Source organism: Hyperolius riggenbachi, chromosome 1 (assembly GCF_040937935.1).
Source record: "Hyperolius riggenbachi isolate aHypRig1 chromosome 1, aHypRig1.pri, whole genome shotgun sequence".
Taxonomy (NCBI): domain Eukaryota; kingdom Metazoa; phylum Chordata; class Amphibia; order Anura; family Hyperoliidae; genus Hyperolius; species Hyperolius riggenbachi.
Window position 1 is genome coordinate 298,082,651 of NC_090646.1, and position 20,056 is coordinate 298,102,706.

At 50.3% G+C, this 20,056-nt stretch overlaps 1 protein-coding gene across 1 annotated transcript in view; it reads left to right on the forward strand.

Moving 5' to 3' along the window:
- ZAP70 (zeta chain of T cell receptor associated protein kinase 70) overlaps window positions 1-1,532 on the forward strand; it is a 188,315-nt gene extending 186,783 nt beyond the window's left edge. The window contains exon 13 of the mRNA XM_068233768.1: window positions 1,366-1,532. Coding sequence (XP_068089869.1) covers window positions 1,366-1,486 — 121 coding nt within the window. The 3' untranslated portion in view covers window positions 1,487-1,532. The remainder of the gene's footprint in view (window positions 1-1,365) is intronic.
- Window positions 1,533-20,056: the final 18,524 nt, after the last annotated feature.

Genomic DNA, 20,056 nt, shown 5'->3' on the forward strand with positions numbered 1-20,056 from the left:
GCCTAGCTGCGCAAAGGGGCCCAAAGTCCAATGAGCACCTATAGGCTTTACAGGGGTGCTTACAATTTAGCACCCCCCAAACAATGCCAGGACAGTAAACACACCCCACAAATGACCCCACTTTGGAAAGAAGACACCCCAAGGTATTCCACAAGGGGCATAGTGAGTTCATAGAAAATTTTATTTTTTGTCACAAGTTAGTGGAAAATGATACGTTGTGAGAAAAAATAAAAAAATCTATTGCAGAAAAGCATTTGGAACGAGTTGCCGGGCTGTTCTGTTGAGGGGTGCTGGTTCAGATGTGCTTCAGAATCTGAACCAGCCATTATAGGGACTATAGCGAAAAGGGGAAAAAAGTAAATCAATACATTGCAAAGTGAAAAGTGAAAGAATAGAAGAGAGATCAAGAAATGATTGAGCATCGGCATGTAATTTGTTCATATTGTTTCATCCACAATCAGCCTGCACGTAATTATCTGTATTACTGGCAGACATGAAAAACACAGACAGCATCAACTTCCATTATCTATAACCACACCCCCTAACAATGAGGTAGGTTACAAGGTTTTTTTTTCTTTTTCTATAGATATACACATGCACAGAGGGAGATACTAGTTGCTTGGCAGCCAACAGACATTATTTTCCACAATGCAACAAGGCATTTCACCCGAATATAAGCAATAGAGACCTTCTTATGGGAAAAGGGGTATCAGCTACTGATTAAGTTCAATCCTTGGTTACATTTCCTCTTTAAACATATTAATTTATTTGTAGAACATTGGTAGGATCAACCACTGAACAATGTGGTGTACACCAGAGGCTATTCCATGCCACTGCAAAATACTATGGAATGACTTTTAGTTCAGGGTGGCAGTCATTCTGCGCATTAGACTATCACACAGCCTCCTCCATGATTAGGGCGGGCCGAGGCAGAGGTGAGAGAGGCTCCAGCTTCAAGGTGCAGTGTGGGAGGGGGCACACAACTCACTCAGCTATCATTCCCCTATTGTGTTTGAAGCAGAGAGAAATAAGAAAAGGGGATACATAGCAGTGACTGCAAGCCAGATAACTAGAGATTAAGGTGTTGGGGGTCCTGGGGCACCTCTTAGTGTAATAGCAATCGGTGTGTGACGGCTGGGGTGGGAGGGATGGAGGGAAGCACTTTGGTGTCTCAGCCTTGGGTGCCAGAGGACCTTGTCCCGACTCTGTCCATGATCATGTATGCTGAGTGGGTACTAATCAGCAGTAATCAGATGGAAATGACCACTTATCGTATTTTTTGCTTAGGATAACTGTACATTATAAGTGTAATTAGCCTTAAAATGTAATGATGTGAGATAATTAAGCATCTTTGTTTCTAAACAGGATGGAGGATCGACCAGATTTTAAGGAAGTGGAATCACGCATGAGAGTTTATTATTATAGTATTGCTAACAAAACTGAAGATCTAGCTACAGGTGCACCTACAGAAAAGAAAACAGCTTAATTAACACCCAAATTGTTCTATGAATAAAAAAACTACTGTTATCACATATTCTGTGTGTACTTTTTTGTTAAATAAAAAGGTAAAAAAAAATCATAATGTGTGTTCTCTATGTTAACCACTTGAGGACCGCAGTAAAACCTCCTAAAGGCCAGGCAATTTTTCATTAAATTAGCCACTGCAGCTTTAAGGCCAAGCCTGCAGGGCCGCACAACACAGCACACCAGTGATTTCCCCCCCCCCTTTTCTCCCCACCAACAGAGCTCTCTGTTGGGGGGTCTGATGGCCCCTCCGATGTTTGTTTGTTTGTGTTTGTTTATGTTTTTTTTTTTTTTTTTATAAAAAGTGTTTGTTTTTTTAAATTCCATTGTATACCCCCCTCCCTCCGCCAGCCAATCCCCGTGATCAGCTGTCATAGGCTTCAGCCTATGACAGCCGATCACCTCTGTGGCTCAGGAGGGGACAGCTGTGTCACACGGCTGTCCCCAGTACAGCACTGCTGTAGATCGCAGTGTTGTACCAGTAATTAGACGGCGGTTACGCCATCTAACAGTCTCCCGAGTGACAATCGCCGCTCGGAGACTGAAGGCGGAGCTCTGCTCTGCCTACCAGGCAGGAGATGCGCACACACTCTGCGCGCAATCTCCTGCAAAACAGAGCCCCAGGACTTTACGCCGATCGGCATTAGGCGGTCCTGGGGCTGCCGCCGCGGCCACGCCCTTCGGCGTGATGCGGTTGGCTAGAGGTTAAAGCCTGCTACAAACAATTGTAAATTTTACCACTTTCAAGTAGTTGAGAGATTACCTACACACGCTGCTGCTCCATCCAAAGTCAACTGTAGCAAACACTGTACTAAGAGAACTAGGATTGGGTAAATGACAGCAAAACCCTGGGACTGATCCACAGTCCCTGATACGAAGCCCCTCCTAACCGGTAACTATAATACCTAAAATATAACTTTTATTAATGTTAATTAAAAGAATCAAAGTATGAACGGGCTGGCACACCCACCACCTACATATAGCATAACAATGGGGGTAGAGTATAATCTTTGCAAATGAACAGCAGTCTAACACTTAGACACCCATATATCGATGTGTCAAATGCATATGAAAGATAATAGTTCCAGTATTTGCATGCTCACCTGATTAGGAAGAGTCAAGGTTTGAACCCATGTCTGCCATGTCAGATACAGAGCCCCTAACCAATACACTATCCAGCCACTGTATGAAATAACAGTGGTTATATAAACTACACTCTATTCATTTATAAGTTCATATGGAAAACATACATAGATTGGTCAGTAGTTCCAGAATCAGAATCAATTTATTTTCGCCAAGTAAGTTTGCGCCTACAAGGAATTTGTCCTGGCAGTTGCTTAACAAACACAAACAAAAACAATACTAGGACAGTGTGTATATTACAAGTCAAGGACATTATAAGTATATTACAAGTCAAGGACATTATAAGCAATGTGAGCATTGTTCATTTTCAGTTCTGTGCTGATTACTTTCAAGCAGGGGCGTAGCTAGAAATGGCTGGGCCCCATAGCAAATTTTTTTCATGGACCCCCCCCCCCCACACACACACACACACACACACCCCTCCTGAACCCTCAACCTCGACAAAGATTTTTCATCTAGTCAGAACAATATTTTTGATCCATTTTATGTTAAAATGTAATCAGACTGGATGGAAAAATCTCTATTGATTAAAGGAAACTTAAAAAAAAAAAAAAAAAAAGTAGATCTACTTACCTAGGGCCTCCTCCAAATCCTAGCAGTGTCAGCTTCGTTCCCAGCTGGTGGCCCAAGGTCCGCTCCATTGCAGCAGTCCACCTGGCGAGGTTGACAGCCTTTGTGCCTATGCGAGCGCAGAGCCTGCCGACTTCGCCAGGTCGGCTGCTGCAACGGAGGGGACCTGGACCGGCTGGGAAAGGAGCTGCTGCTGGGAGGGAAACATAAGCTGCTGCCAGGGGCTGGAGGAAGCCCCGGGTATGTAGACTTGCTCTTTTTAAAAACCCTGATGTTTCCTTTAAAGTGGATCTGAATTCATAACTTCCTCTCTGCTGTAAAAGATACATAACAGCAGAATAACATTCAATAAATCGGCACTGTTTCTACATCCATGGAGGTAGACGAATTGTTAACATCATGTGCTTTCATATGAGCTTATCTGCCATGGCAGTCAGTTGACATGGGGAGAGATCAAGTTACAGCTTGTGATCAGCCATAAATGAGGGGGAATTAGAGAGAAACACACCCAGTATTTATGCACAGAGTTTAACGAGAGAGAAAGAGAGAGAGAGAGAGAGAGAGACAGAGGTGGAAGAGAGAAAGACAGCAGAGGCAGATAGACAGCTGAGGGTGATACGGCAGAGAGAGACAGCTAGCGGTTAGAGATGGCAGAGAGACACAGCTAAGAGGCAGAGTGAGAGACAGGAGAGAGAGAGAGAGAGCGATGGCAAATAGAAATGGTAGAAAGAGAGAGGCAGCAGAGAGAGACAGCTGGCAGATAGAGATGGCAGAGACACATATCTGAGGGGCAGAGGGAAAGAGAGGCAGAGAGACAGCTGAGAGATAAAGACAGCTGGCAGACAGAGATGGAAGAGAGAGACCGCTGAGGGGGCAGAGAGACCGCTGAGGCAGATAGCAGAAAGACAGCTGGCAGATAGAGATGGCAGAGAGACACAGCTGAGGGGCAGAGAGAAAGCTAGAGGCAGAGAGGGAGAGACAGCAGAGAGCGAGGGAGAAAGGGAGGCAGACAGCAGAAAGGGAGGGAGCAGAAAGGGAGACAGCTGGTGAATAGAGATGGCAGAGACACACACATCTGAGGGGCACAGAGACAGCTGAGAGATAGAGACAGCAGAGGGGGCACAGAGACACTAGAGGGGGCACAGAGACACCAGAGGGGGCACAGAGACACCAGAGGGGGCAGGAGAAAGGAAGGGAGACAGCAGAAAGGGAGACAGCTGGTGAATAGAGATGGTAGAGACACACATCTGAGGGGCAGAGCAAGAGAGAGAGAGGCAGATACAGAGATAAGACAGCTGGCAGACAGAGATGGAATAGAGACAGCTAAGAGGCAGAGAGAAATACAGCAGAGGTAAATAGACAGCTGAGAGAGACAGCAGAGAGACAGTTGGCAGATAGAGATGGCAAAGAGAGAAAGCTGGCAGATAGAAATGGTAGAGAGGGACAGCAGAGAGACAGAGAGAGAGAGAGAGAGGAGAGGCAGATAGACAGCTGAGAGAAAGACAGCTGGCAGACAGAGATGGAAGAGAGAGAAAGCTTAGAGGCAGAGAGTGAGAAAGACAGCAGAGGCAAATAGACAGCTGACAGATAGCGATGGCAGAGAGACAGCTAGAGGCAGATAGAGATAGCCAGTGGCGGCTCCAGGAATTTTTTTTAGGGGGTGCTATGCAGGTGCTGGACCAATTTCCGGGGGAGCTGATGACCTGCGGCGCGCGAAGCGCGTCGCGGCAAAAAATGGGTGCGGCTACAACCTGCGGGCGAAAAATGGGCGTGGTCATGACCGGATGAGGGCGGGGCTAACTGTAATTTAAAGTAAATATTGTCAGAAACCCCTGATCTGCTGCATGCTTGTTCAGGGTCTATGGTTGAAAGAATTAGAGGCAGAGGACCAACACGGCAGCCAGGCAGCTGGTATTACTTAAAAGGAGATAAATATGGCAGCCTCAATATTATTCTCACCTCGGGTTCCCCTTAAAGGTGCAACGCAAAGACAGAGGGCCCAAGTTTTGGTGACCCTTTTCCCAGAAAATTCACATAATTGTGCAGGTGTTCTCAAGAAAATACACGTAATGTGAGCAGATTTTAACAAAAAACACGTCCAATGACCCCAATATGCACAATCGTTATCAGATAAGGCTCCAATATGCACAATCGGTAGCAGATATGACCCCAATATGCACAATCGGTAGCAGATATGACCCCAATATGCACAATCGGTAGCAGATATGACCCCAATATGCACAATCGGTAGCAGATATGACCCCAATATGCACAATCGGTAGCAGATATGACCCCAATATGCACAATCGGTAGCAGATATGACCCCAATATGCACAATCGTTATCAGATATGGCCCCAATATGCACAATCGTTATCAGATATGGCCCCAATATGCACAATCGTTATCAGATATGGCCCCAATATGCACAATCGTTATCAGATATGACCCTAATATGCACAATCGGTAGCAGATATGGTCCCAATATGCACAATCGGTAGCAGATATGGTCCCAATATGCACAATCGGTAGCAGATATGGTCCCAATATGCACAATCGGTAGCAGATATGGCCCCAATATGCACAATCGGTAGCAGATATGGCCCCAATATGCACAATCGGTAGCAGATATGGCCCCAATATGCACAATCGGTAGCAGATATGGCCCCAATATGCACAATCGGTAGCAGATATGGCCCCAATATGCACAATCGGTAGCAGATATGGCCCCAATATGCACAATCGGTAGCAGATATGGCCCCAATATGCACAATCGGTAGCAGATATGGCCCCAATATGCACAATCGGTAGCAGATATGGCCCCAATATGCACAATCGGTAGCAGATATGGCCCCAATATGCACAATCGGTAGCAGATATGGTACCAATATGCACAATCGGTAGCAGATATGACCCCAATATGCACAATCGGTAGCAGATATGACCCCAATATGCACAATCGGTAGCAGATATGACCCCAATATGCACAATCGGTAGCAGATATGACCCCAATATGCACAATCGGTAGCAGATATGACCCCAATATGCACAATCGGTAGCAGATATGACCCCAATATGCACAATCGGTAGCAGATATGACCCCAATATGCACAATCGGTAGCAGAAATGACCCCAATATGCACAATCGGTAGCAGAAATGACCCCAATATGCACAATCGGTAGCAGAAATGACCCCAATATGCACAATCGGTAGCAGAAATGACCCCAATATGCACAATCGGTAGCAGAAATGACCCCAATATGCACAATCGGTAGCAGAAATGACCCCAATATGCACAATCCGTAGCAGAAATGACCCCAATATGCACAATCCGTAGCAGATAAGACCCCAATATGCACAATCCGTAGCAGATATGACCCCAATATGCACAATCCGTAGCAGATATGACCCCAATATGCACAATCCGTAGCAGATATGACCCCAATATGCACAATCAGCATCACCTGAAAAAGAAAAGAAAAACCCATTTACTCACCTACAGCCAGAAGACCTTCTTTCCCGACCTCCTGTCCCGACCTCATTGTGGCGCGCAGCGCCCGCGCGCCCACGATCCTCTTCCTTCCCGACGTCACGACGAGACTTCCTGCCTGCATGCAGAGAGCAGGGCTACGGGAAAATGGCCGCCCGAAGCCATGCACTGCAGACTCGAAGTCTGCAGAACAGGGCTCCGGGCGGCCATCTTACCGTAGCCCTGCCTGCTGCTCCGTGCTGCCGCTGTGTGAACTGACTTGGCGTCTTTTAGACGCCTGAAGTCAGTTCACTCCAGGGGGTGCTTTGGGGGTGCTTGGACAATTCTAGGGGGTGCTCGAGCACCCCCAAGCACCCCCCTGGCGCCGCCCCTGGAGATAGCTAAGGCAGAGAGATGGCAAGAAGAGAGCAAGAAGGAGACAGTAGAGAGGCAAAATACAGCTGGGGAGAGAGAAAGAAAAGAAGACCAGGAAGAGAAGAAGCAGGAAAAAGGAGATAACTGATCACTGGCTGCTACAGACTTCCTTTAGTAGCCTCTCTCTGTCTGCACCCAGACGTCTATCTCCCTCCCCCATCTCTGTGCAGAGTGAGCTCCCTGCACACAGCCTGTCAGCGTGCCATGTGATTCTTACTTACAGTTTGCAGACATTACAGGGCTGTACGCTGTCAGGCACGTCTGTGGAGCCTCTCTCTCTCAGCAGCAGTGCACTCCTGTGCTGTAGGGGACAGGACAGTGCACTGCTAGCTGAATGTGTGCTGAGGAAGGCTCTCTTCGTTAGTGTTGTCCGGATCATGAACGATTCGGATCTTTGATCCGAATCTATTTTGTGAGTCGAATCATCCGAATCATCAAAATGAGTGATTCGGATCGCAAAAAGGGGGGGCCAGGAGCGACACGCCCCCTCTCAGCGGGCAGCGGGGTCCTGGAAGCAGAGCAGAGATGGATCGCTCTGTTGGATGGGAGGCAGCCTTGCAGCCAAAGGTAGATGAGAGAGAGGGGACATCGGTGCCACTGCCAGATATGTGTAGAGCACACATGCTGGCTGCAATGTGCTGCTCATTATAGGCTGTCTGTTCCGTAGTTGTGCACAGTGATCACATTGGAAACTTTTGGCTCAGCTCAGCACAGCTCAGTAACTTTGCAGGCACTGTGATTGCAGCGTAATATGATCCTCCTAAACAGCTGCACTGAATGCTTTCTTTCACTGTGCGACGTTTGCATGCAAAGTACACAGATAGCATGTAGGTGAAATACATGTAAAGCATATGATTGCAGCATGTGGGTATTGCGTGCAAACAAACATTTCTGCTCTCTGCTCGTCCCTCCTCCCTTCTCTGTCCACTCCCTGCCATCTGTCCATCTTCTCCCCTTCTCTGCGTGTCCACCCCCCTCCCCTTCTCCTGTCCTGCTAGTCATTTCACCCCCGAAATGCTTCCGTAGTCAAATGATCCGAGATTCGGATCAAAGATCCGGATCTTTTCAATGATCCGATTCGAATCATCCGGATCATTGAAAAGATCCGAACTTCCCATCTCTACTCTTCCTCCGGGAAGCTGTGGCAGGCTGGCAGCATGTAATCTATCATATCCTGTCTCCTGATGATGACAAACTGGCGCGCCTGGGTTCAAAGGACTGAGAGCCTCCCCTTACTCTTCTGATTGGCTAATGCGGCTGGAGAGGGGCAGAACAAGGAGAACAGCAGCCAGTCACTTGTGAAGAGAGTCCCTGGCCGGAACTACAGAGTAATTGTCGGGTCCGGCCAGGAGAGATCAATCCGCAGCCCAAGATAGTCCCTCATTAAATGCTATATGCGGGGACTCGGCAGGGAGGGGGGGCCCGGCGGTGGTGCCCAGCTTTGTTAGTTATTTATATTAAAAAAAAACAAGTCCTCAGTCTCAGCTGCGGGCCCTCTGTGGCGTAGGGCCAGCCATGGGGCCCCATAGCAACGCTATGGTTGCTATGGCGATCCCTACGCCCCTGCTTTCAAGTCCTACCAGCTCTAATGTGGTTCAGCATTAAGTATGGCTACCGCTTGAGGAAAAAAGCTGTTCCTGTGTCTAGAGGTTTTGGTAGCGATTGACCGGAATCTTTCTCCTGAAGGCATGCGCTGGAAGATGGAGTGAGCTGGGTGAGAGGGATCAGAGGCAATTTTGGTCGCTCTCTTTCTGCACCTGCTAGCGTAAAGATCCTGCAGAGAAGGTAAGCTACAGCCAATTATCCTTTCCGCTGATCGGATGATGCGCTGCAGCCTCCCCTTTTCTAATGCTGAGCAGGAGCCGAACCATACAGTCATAGATGATGTTATGGTGGATTAGATGATTGCAGTGTAGAACTGCACCATTCGATTTTGAGGTAGGCCAAACGTCTTCAGCTGCCGTAGATGGTACATCCTCTGTTGCACTTTCTTGACAATAGTGGCAGTGTTGTTGTCCCATTTTAGGTTGTTTGAGATCGTGGACCCAAGAAACTTGAATGACTCTACCTGGGTTATTGTGGATCCATTTATGGGAGGTGCTTGGGGGGAGATCTCCTAAAGTCTATTATCATCTCCATAGTTTTGAGAGCGTTTAGTTCCAAGTTGTTGCTGCTGCACCAGGAGGAAAGCTGTCCCACCACATGCCTGTATGCAGACTCGTCCCCGTTTTGTATGAGACTAACTACTGTTGTGTCATCTGCAAACTTCAGAACCTTAACAGATGGATCTGTGGAGATGCAGTCACATCTCTCCCCTACCAGTCGGACGCACAGAGTGGGTCTGCCAGACCTGCTCAACGCGCCGTGTAGCTACTGAACGGGTTCTCCGCAGCGCGACAGACCATCGGCATTCTGGTGCCGACTCCCCGCCTTATGCTGGATTGTGAAGTTATACTGCTGCAGGGACAGACTCCAACGCATGAGTTTGCCATTGGTTCCAGCAGCACGATTCAGCCAGGTAAGGGGGTTGTGATCCGTGATGATCGTGAAAGAGCGACCGTACAGGTACAATTGTAGTTTTTGTAGGGCCCATACAATCGCCAAGCATTCTTTCTCGGTGGTTGAATACGCTACCTCTCGGGGAAGCAGCTTCCTGCTCAGGTAGAGGATAGGGTGTTCCCCGCCCTTCTCGTCTACCTGGCTGAGAACTGCCCCGAGTCCGTAGTCAGAGGCGTCGGTTTGCACCAGGAACCGACGTCTGAAGTCCGGGGCTTGAAGCACAGGAGCGCTGACTAGCGCCTGCTTCAATGCCTGAAAAGCGGCCTCACACTCCGGGGTCCAACTGACTATCTTGGGGTGCTTTTTACTAGTGGCGTCGGTCAGGGGCTTGGCCAGGGTACTATAGGTTGGGACAAACTTCCTATAGTAGCCTGCTGTGCCTAGAAAGGCCTGGACCTGCTTCTTGGTGATAGGCCGAGGCCATGCTAGGATGGCGTCAACCTTCCCAATGTCAGGTCTCAGGGTGTTGCCTCCCACCCGGTGTCCTAAATACTGTACCTCTGTCATGCCAACTTGGCACTTACTTGGTTTAACTGTCAAATTGGCAGAGGACAGCCTCTCTAGAACCTGCGACAAGTGATTGAGATGTTCATCCCAGGTGGTACTGAACATGGCAATATCGTCCAGGTAGGCTACGGCAAAGTCTTGCATCCCTGCCAGCAGGTCGTTTACAGCCCGCTGAAACGTGGCAGGTGCATTTTTGATGCCAAACGGCATCATCGTGAACTCGAAAAGGCGAATGGCGTGACAAATGCGGATTTTTCTCGCGCTTCGGGTGCAAGAGGAATTTGCCAATACCCCCGGCTCAGGTCCATGATTGTTAGATAGCTTGTGGCAGCCAGCTTATCCAACAATTCATCGATGCGAGGCATGGGGTAGGCGTCAGTGGTGGTGATGGCATTTAGCCTCCGGTAATCCATGCAGAACCGAGTTGTCTTGTCCTTTTTGGGGACAAGGACAACTGGGGCGGCCCATGCACTGCAGGATTTCTGAATCACCCCTAACTCTAACATCTCCTCTATCTCTCTCTTCATATCTGCCTGTACCTCAGGAGAGATGCGATAGGCAGATTGCCGGAGGGGCGAATGGGCTCCTGTGTCTACTCTGTGAACAGCGAGATTGGTTCGCCCGGGGGTACTGGTGAATGTCTGGCCATGCCTTCCTAACACCTCTTGCAGCTGCGCTTCCTGTGAGGGGGTGAGTTGGGGGTTGACATTGACCCCACCTTCGAACCCCCGTGCGTCGGCCAGTAAATCTAAAAGGGGATCTGTCTCTCCTGGTTCCAGCTGGCTACACACTGGCAAAGCATACTGCGTTCTGTCTCTGTGGGCCTTCAACATGTTCACGTGGAAGCTTTTTTGCCTTCTACCTCCCATGTTCACTAGATATGTAACAGGGGTGACCCGCTTCACTACAGTGTACGGTCCCTCCCATGCGGCGTGCAGCTTATTATGTTTTACCGGGAGTAACGCATACACTTTGTCATTTACCTCATATGCTCGGTCTCTGGCATTGTGGTCATACCACATTTTTTGATTGGCCTGTGCCCGGGCCATGTTTTCAGTTACCACCTCCATGAGTGATTCCATTTTGTCCCTGAATTTAAGGACATAATCAATCACGGACGAGTCGGTGGGGTCACCTTTTCCTTCCCACGTCTCCCGGATCAGCTTCAAGGGACCTCTAACATTCCTTCCGTACAGGAGTTCAAAGGGTGAGAACCCGGTGGACTCCTGTGGCACCTCTCGGTACACAAATAACAGGTGAGGCAAATATCGCTCCCAGTCCCCCCCCTTGCGACTCGACGAACTTTGAAAGCATCTGCTTCAGCGTCCCGTTGAATCGCTCGCAGAGGCCGTTGGTCTGCGGATGGTAGGGGCTGGAGACGATGTGCGTCATTTGGATTTTCGTACAGAGAGCCCCCATAAGGTCAGACATGAATTGTGGTCCCTGGTCTGAGAGCATCTCAGCAGGGAAGCCTACTCGTGAAAAAATGCCAAGTAGCGCATCTGCCACTTTGTCTGCCCTTAGGGAGGAGAGTGCGGCAGCCTCTGGATAGCGGGTGGCATAATCCACCACCATCAAGATGTATTTTTTCCCAGAGCTGCTTGGAATGGGCAGGGGTCCTATTATGTCAACTGCCACCCTCTGGAAGGGTTCACCAATGACTGGCAGCAGACAAAGAGGAGCCCTGCAGGTTCTTCCCTTCTTAACCTTCTGGCACACCGCACATGACCGGCAATAATTAGTCACATCTGACCGAACTCCAGGCCAGTAGATATGCCGTTGAATGCGATCAAATGTTTTGTGGATCCCTAAGTGTCCTGCCAGGGGAATGTCATGTGCAGCTTTCAGCACATGCCCTCGGTAGGCCCTTGGTACCACAAGCCACTTGGCATCCAGGCCTGTCTCCTCTGTGGCGGGCTGTATCGGTTCACTATACAGCTTCCCACCTTCCCAGTACACTTTAAAACTAGCACCGTCTGCGCGTCTGCGAGTGGCTCAGAGGCCTGCCTTCTGAGCGACTCCAGACTGGGATCGTCCCTCAGTGCCTGAACAAAACAGTTAGTCTCAGCCAGCTGGCCTGTGGTATAGGTGACCAGCTGTTGAGGGGTGCTATCCCTGCGGTTGGAGCAAGGAGGGGGGCTGCAGCGCCTCCTGCTTGCTCCGAGCTCAGGCGCTTAGCAGTGCTGCTGCGAGTCACTGATAACACAGGTATGACATCATCACCATCATTGTCATCATTTACATTAGTTACACATATATTGAGAGCATCATTGTCAAGTTCTGTAGTAGAAAAGCCAGGATTGGATGGCTGTACATTAAACCCCAGTACCTCCGTAGAAGGTACTACCACATCTCCTCCCCCCTCCTGTTCAGTCCCAAGGGTGCACAGTACCTGAGGGTTGGCAGGGGTTTCCCGTTGGCTGGCGGCAGGCTCATAATACGACACTAACCTGCCCAGGTCAGTTCCCAGCAACACGGGAACAGGGATATTATCCCAGATGCCGACTACTTTCTCTTGGGGGCCTACACCCCAGTCGATCTCCACACGAGCCTGGGCAATGTGGGAAAGGGTGCCCCCCACTCCTGTGAGGGTGAGGTGCTTGTCAGGGATAATGTCCTTTTCCGCAACAAGGTGGGAACGAATCAAGGTGATGTCGGCGCTAGTGGTGCTCAAATACCCCTTTTTAAAATTCGAGTTTGGTCGAATTCGAATAGTAAATTATTCGAGGTCAGTCGAATATTCGAGTCGAATAATTTTTACTATTCGATTCGACCTCGGACTTCGAGCTGACTATTCGAGTCGGTATTCGAGCTCATTATTCGAGCTGACTATTCGAATTGGCCTTAAATAGCTTCCAACACTTGTTTTGAGGGTGAATGATGCAAGAAACATCTTTTTTTCCAAGTAACAACAGCAAGTGATTATGTGGGGATGTTCCTTTAAAAAAAAAAGGTGGAAAGAGAAGTTGTGTCCAGAATTTTGTTCAGTACTGTATATACTTCTTCTTCTTCTTCTTCTTCTTCTATATCTTCTTCTTCTTCTTCTATATTGTCTTCTTCTTTTTCTTCTTCATCTTCTTCTTCTTCATCTTCTAATCTTCATCTTCTTCTTCTTCTTCATCTTCTTCATCTTCATCTTCTTCTTCTTCATCATCTTCTTCATCTTCATCTTCTTCTTCTTCTTCTTCTTCTTCTTCATCTTCTTCATCTTCTTCTTCTTCATCTTCTTCTTCTTCATCTTCATCTTCTTCTTCATCTTCTTCATCTTCTTCTTCATCTTCTTCATCTTCTTCTTCTTCTTCCTCTTCTTCTTCTTCTTCATCTTCTTCATCTTCTTCATCTTCTTCATCTTCTTCTTCTTCTTCATCTTCTTCTTCTTCTTCATCATCTTCTTCTTCATCTTCTTCTTCATCTTCTTCATCTTCTTCATCTTCTTCTTCATCTTCTTCATCTTCTTCATCTTCTTCTTCTTCTTCTTCTTCCTCTTCTTCTTCTTCTCCTTCTTTTTCTATATCGTCTTCTTCTTCTTCACTTATTTCTCTTTCCATTTTTTTTTTAAAGAAATGCAGCTATTTTTGAGCGTAACAAATAGCTGGTGGGCGCACGCATGTTGGAAGCGCCATTGTATGTGCTCCCTGGCAGTGGAAACACACAGACAGCAGGAGGTAAATTCAGCAGCAGGAGAAGGAGGATGAGTGTGTGGCAGCAGGCAGTCAATGAGGCAGGCAGCGTGACATAATAGCCCTGGTACCTAGCGGTGATACCAGGGCTGTAAATAAACACAACAGGAGGTAACAGACAGCGGTCGTGCAGCCCACATCGTGTCCAATACACAACTGGGACAACACAGTTTTCAACCCGGGCACCTCAGAAAAATTAAACCTTTTTTTTTGTAATGTTTTTTTGGTTTTGGTTTTACAACCAATTACACAGATATAGCTATTTTTTGACGTAATAGCTGGTGGCAGAGTGGCAGCAGAAGGTAAATCTGTGTACCCTGGCAGTGGGAAACACAGACAGACAGCAGCAGCAGCAGGAGGAGGAATGGAGGAGGAGCAGTGTGAGTGTGGCAGCAGGTAGGCAGCGTGACATAATAGCCCTGGTACCTAGCGGTGATACCAGGGCTGTAAATAAACACAACAGGAGGTCCTAGACAGCGGTCGTGCAGCCCACATCGTGTCCAATACACAACTGGGACAACACAGTTTTCAACCCGGGCACCTCAGAAAAATTAAACCTTTTTTTTGTAATGGTTTTGTAGTGTTGGTTTTACAACCAATTACACAGATATAGCTATTTTTTGACGTAATAGCTGGTGGCAGAGTGGCAGCAGAAGGTAAATCTGTGTACCCTGGCAGTGGGAAACACAGACAGACAGCAGCAGCAGCAGGAGGAGGAATGGAGGAGGAGCAGTGTGAGTGTGGCAGCAGGTAGGCAGCGTGACATAATAGACCTGGTACCTAGCGGTGATACCAGGGCTGTAAATAAACACAACAGGAGGTCCCAGACAGCGGTCGTGCAGCCCACATCGTGTCCAATACACAACTGGGACAACACAGTTTTCAACCCGGGCACCTCAGAAAAATTAAACCTTTTTTTTTGTAATGGTTTTTTGGTTTTGGTTTTACAACCAATTACACAGATATAGCTATTTTTTGACGTAATAGCTGGTGGCAGAGTGGCAGCAGAAGGTAAATCTGTGTACCCTGGCAGTGGGAAACACAGACAGACAGCAGCAGCAGCAGGAGGAGGAATGGAGGAGGAGCAGTGTGAGTGTGGCAGCAGGTAGGCAGCGTGACATAATAGCCCTGGTACCTAGCGGTGATACCAGGGCTGTAAATAAACACAACAGGAGGTCCCAGACAGCGGTCGTGCAGCCCACATCGTGTCCAATACACAACTGGGACAACACAGTTTTCAACCCGGCCCCCTTTAGAAAAATTAAACCTTTTTTTTTGTAATGGTTTTGTAGTGTTGGTTTTATAACCAATTACACAGATATAGCTATTTTTTGACGTAATAGCTGGTGGCAGAGTGGCAGCAGAAGGTAAATCTGTGTACCCTGGCAGTGGGAAACACAGACAGACAGCAGCAGCAGCAGGAGGAGGAATGGAGGAGGAGCAGTGTGAGTGTGGCAGCAGGTAGGCAGCGTGACATAATAGCCCTGGTACCTAGCGGTGATACCAGGGCTGTAAATAAACACAACAGGAGGTCCCAGACAGCGGTCGTGCAGCCCACATCGTGTCCAATACACAACTGGGACAACACAGTTTTCAACCCGGGCACCTCAGAAAAATTAAACCTTTTTTTTTGTAATGGTTTTTTGGTTTTGGTTTTACAACCAATTACACAGATATAGCTATTTTTTGACGTAATAGCTGGTGGCAGAGTGGCAGCAGAAGGTAAATCTGTGTACCCTGGCAGTGGGAAACACAGACAGACAGCAGCAGCAGCAGGAGGAGGAATGGAGGAGGAGCAGTGTGAGTGTGGCAGCAGGTAGGCAGCGTGACATAATAGCCCTGGTACCTAGCGGTGATACCAGGGCTGTAAATAAACACAACAGGAGGTCCCAGACAGCGGTCGTGCAGCCCACATCGTGTCCAATACACAACTGGGACAACACAGTTTTCAACCCGGCACCTCAGAAAAATTAAACCTTTTTTTTTGTAATGGTTTTTTGGTTTTGGTTTTACAACCAATTACACAGATATAGCTATTTTTTGACGTAATAGCTGGTGGCAGAGTGGCAGCAGAAGGTAATTCTGTGTACCCTGGCAGTGGGAAACACAGACAGACAGCAGAAGGGCAGTACACAGCAGCCCACTGTAGGTGTAAAATGTGTGGCTGCAGGCGACGTAATAGTCAAACTGAACCAGGCTGGCTTAGTGAGCAGGAGCCAGGAGGTGGTAAAGGGTGGTAAGGCACATTAACGATGGTTCTTAGCCAGTTCATGTCCCCCTCTCGCCGACAACAGGGGCCAGGAACTCGCCTTCCACCCACGCCTGGTTCATCTTCAGAAACGTCAGCCTGTCCACAGACTTGTGAGACAGACGTGAGCGTTTCTCGGTGACCACGCCACCAGCTGCACTGAAGCAGCGCTCGGACAGCACGCTGGAAGGGGGGCAGGACAGCACTTCCAGGGCGTACTGCGCCAGCTCGCTCCAGATCTCCAGGCGCTTGACCCAATACTCCATGGGATCAACAGGGGCATCGCTGTCAAGCCCGCTGTAGGACCCCATGTAGTCAGCCACCATGCGGGTCAGGCGCTGGCTGTGACCGGAGGAGGATGCTGCTGCATGCACCTCCTCTCTAGTCACTGCTGCCGGAGCCTCTACAGTCCTGTAGAGCTCGTGGCTGAGAGACAGCAGGTCTGTGGGGCGCTTGCTGCTGGATGCAGGCACCTGCTGCTGCCTCTGTGCTGGCTGCTGGACAGTGGGGGTGGAAGGCTGGGGGAAGGCTTCCTCCAAGCGCTCAACAAGGGCCTGCTGCAAGCTCCTTATTTGTTGCGCTGGGTCTCCTCCTGCAGGCGGCAGGAACTGGCTCAACTTCCCCTTGAGGCGTGGGTCCAACATCATGCTGATCCAGATGTCCTCCCTCTGCTTCATCTGGATCACCCTGGGGTCTCTGCGCAGGCACGTCAGCATGTGCGCTGCCATTGGGAAGAGGCGGGCCACGTCTGCTGGCACATCGACGGCAGTGCTGCTGTCCTCATCCTCCTCCTCTGCCTCGTCAGCCTCATCCTCTCTCCACCCCCGCACCAACTCAGCTGCACTGTGCTGCTCCCCCTCATCAGCAGCAAGGTCAGGGACCTCCACCAAGTCCTCCTCCTCCTCCCCCTCAGAGGTGGACTGTGCAGCTGCTTGCCGCTCCTGCTGGTCCAAGGCTGCCGCTCCCTGTTCCAGCAAAGCATCGAGGGCCCTGTTCAGCAGACAAAACAGGGGCACCCACTCGCAGACCATAGCATGGTCCCTGCTCACCATGTTAGTGGCCTGCAGAAAGGGAGCCAGCACTAAGCACACCTGCTGCATGTGCCTCCAGTCATCATCGGGGACGATGGACGGGATGTTGCTGGTCTTGTCCCTTCTCTGAGCGGCGGAAACAGTGGCCAGGGCAAGGTACTGTTTGACAGCGCGCTTCTGTTCAACCAGACGCTCCAACATCACCAGGGTGGAGTTCCAGCGAGTCGGAACGTCAAGGATCAGCCGATGGCGTGGCAGATCCAGCTCCTTTTGCACGTCTTCCAGGCTCGCACAGGCTGCAGCCGAGCGCCGGAAGTGACGCTCAACGTTCCTTGCCGTTTCCAGCAGTTCGCCCATCCCCTGGTAGGTGCGCAAGAACTTCTGCACCACCAGGTTCAGCACGTGGGCAAGACAGGGGATGTGGGTCAGGTTTCCCCTGTCTATTGCGGCAACCAGATTGGCCCCATTGTCGGCCACCACCTCTCCGACTCTGAGGCCTCTGGGGGTCAGCCAAATCCTCTCCTGCTCCTGGAGTTTGGCCAACACATGGGTTGCCGTCAGCTTGGTCTTCCCAAGGCTGACCAAGTGCAGCAGCGCTTGGCAGTGGCGGGCCTTCACGCTGCTGCTGAGGCGGGGGGTTTGGCCAGGTGTGCCGGAGGATGGCAGAGGATCGGAGGAACCTGCTGCAGTTCCCCTGACCCTGCGGGGTGGCACCACCCACTGTGTTGCTGCTGCTGCTGTGCCCGCTGCTGCTCTCCCATCCTCACCCCCTTCCACCAAGCTGACCCAGTGGACAGTGAAGGACAGGTAGCGGCCTGTCCCGAAGCGGCTGCTCCAGGAGTCCATGGTGACGTGGACCCTTTCACCAACCGCGTGCTCCAGCCCTCGCTCCACATTGGCCATCACAAAGCGGTGCAGTGCAGGAATGGCCTTGCGGGAGAAAAAGTGTCTGCTGGGGAGCTGCCAGTCTGGGGCTGCGCAAGCAAGCAGCGCACGAATGTCGCTTCCCTCCTGCACGAGCGTGTACGGCAGGAGTTGGGAGCACATGGCCCGTGCCAACAAGCCGTTCAGCTGCCGCACGCGACGGCTGCTGGGAGGCAGAGCCCTAACCACCCCCTGGAAGGACTCGCTCAAAAGGCTCTGGCGTGGCCTTTTGCTGGCACGGGAATCAGCAGACACAGCGGAGGAGGCCACTGAGGACTGGCTGCCAGAACAGGCCTCAGTGTCGGCGGCAGGAGTTGCAGAGGGGGGAGGAGCAGTGCGTTTCCGCACTCCTGCTGCTGCTGCTGGAGGAGCAGGAGGGCGGGTGGCTGCTGTTGCTGCTGCTGCTGCTGCTGAAGGCTGTGCAGTGATGGGTGTGGTGCCACTGCCAGCACCAGATGCCTTCAGCCTCTGGAACTCCTCATGCTGGTGGAAATGTTTCGCAGCAAGGTGGTTGATGAGCGAGCTGGTGCTGAACTTTAAGGGGTCTGCACCCCTGCTCAACTTCCGCTGACAGTGGTTGCAAGTGGCGTACTTGCTGTACACAGTGGGCATGGTGAAATATCGCCAGATTGGTGACAGAAACATCCCCCTACGGCATGGAAGCGCTGCTGCCTGTCTCCCTGTGGTGGTTGGGGGGGGGGCTTGGGTGCGGCTGGTGGTGGTACTGGCAGATGCTGCTGCTGCTGCTGCTGCTGAGCCTGAGACGCCAGCAGGCTGTGGGACCTGCCTACTGCTGCCAATGCTTGCAATGATGCGCCTCCTTGCAAGGCCCACAAGCGCATCCTCCTCCTCCTCCTCAGAGCTGCTGAGGACGACATCCCCTGGAGGTGGTGGCACCCAGTCTCTGTCTGTCACCGGGTCATCATCATCCTCCCCCTCCTGAAACATGTCCTGCTGGGATGATGACCCCCCAAACTCCTCTCCTGATGCATGGATGGGCTGCTTGCTGTCCAATCCCTCATCCCCCAAAGTGCCCATCAGCATTTCCTCCTCAAGATCGCCAACAACAGCAGACAATTTACTCATGATGCCTGGGGTCAAAAGACTGCTGAATGACAGGTCGGCAAGTGACGGTGAACTGGCCTCCTCCCCAGACCCTGCTGGGCGGCTGCTGCGAACAGGGGTGGTGGTGGTGGTGGTGAGGGTGGAGGCCTCGGATGCAGAGCTGATGGCGGGCTGCTCATCCTCCGTCATGAGTTGCACCACAGTGTCTGCATGCTTTTCCTCAATGGGACGTTTCCGACCCGGCTGGAGGAAAATCGGAGCAGGTGCTACACGCTGCTGCTGCTGTGTCTCTGCAGTGTGAGTTGCAGATGCTCCTGCTGGGCGGCGCCCAAGGCGTCCACGGCCAGTGGCTATGGGAGGAATGTTAGCCACTGACGCTGCTGCTGCTGCTGCGGAACTGTGCATGGTGGCGCGGCCGCGGCCTGCCACAATGCTGCTCCCTCTCCTCCTGATTCCCTTGCTGCCCTTCCCCTTGCCCAAACCGCGCTGGCTGCCACTTCCAGACATCTTCGATGTTTTGCGTGTATAGACAAAAGTTTTTTAAAAGGGCTGGTGAAAAGTGGGGTACTTTAATGGAGTGGGTTGGTGGGTGAGGTGACTGAGTGAGTGTCCCTAGTACAGTAAGTAAGTAGTAACAGTCAGGAAGTACAACTAGCAGTTACAATAATCAGTAGTAATCACAAGTAAATTTAGTGTGTGTACACTACAGACAGTGAGTGCACGCACGCGCAAACACGCGCAGGAGCTAGCCTATGAACAGTGACTGAGTGAGTGTCCCTAGTACAGTAAGTAAGTAAGTAGTAACAGTCAGTAAGTACAACTAACTAATTACAATAAGCAATCAGTTATCAGAAGGAAATAGAGTGTGTGTAGTGTGTGTACACAGACAGTGAGTGCACGCA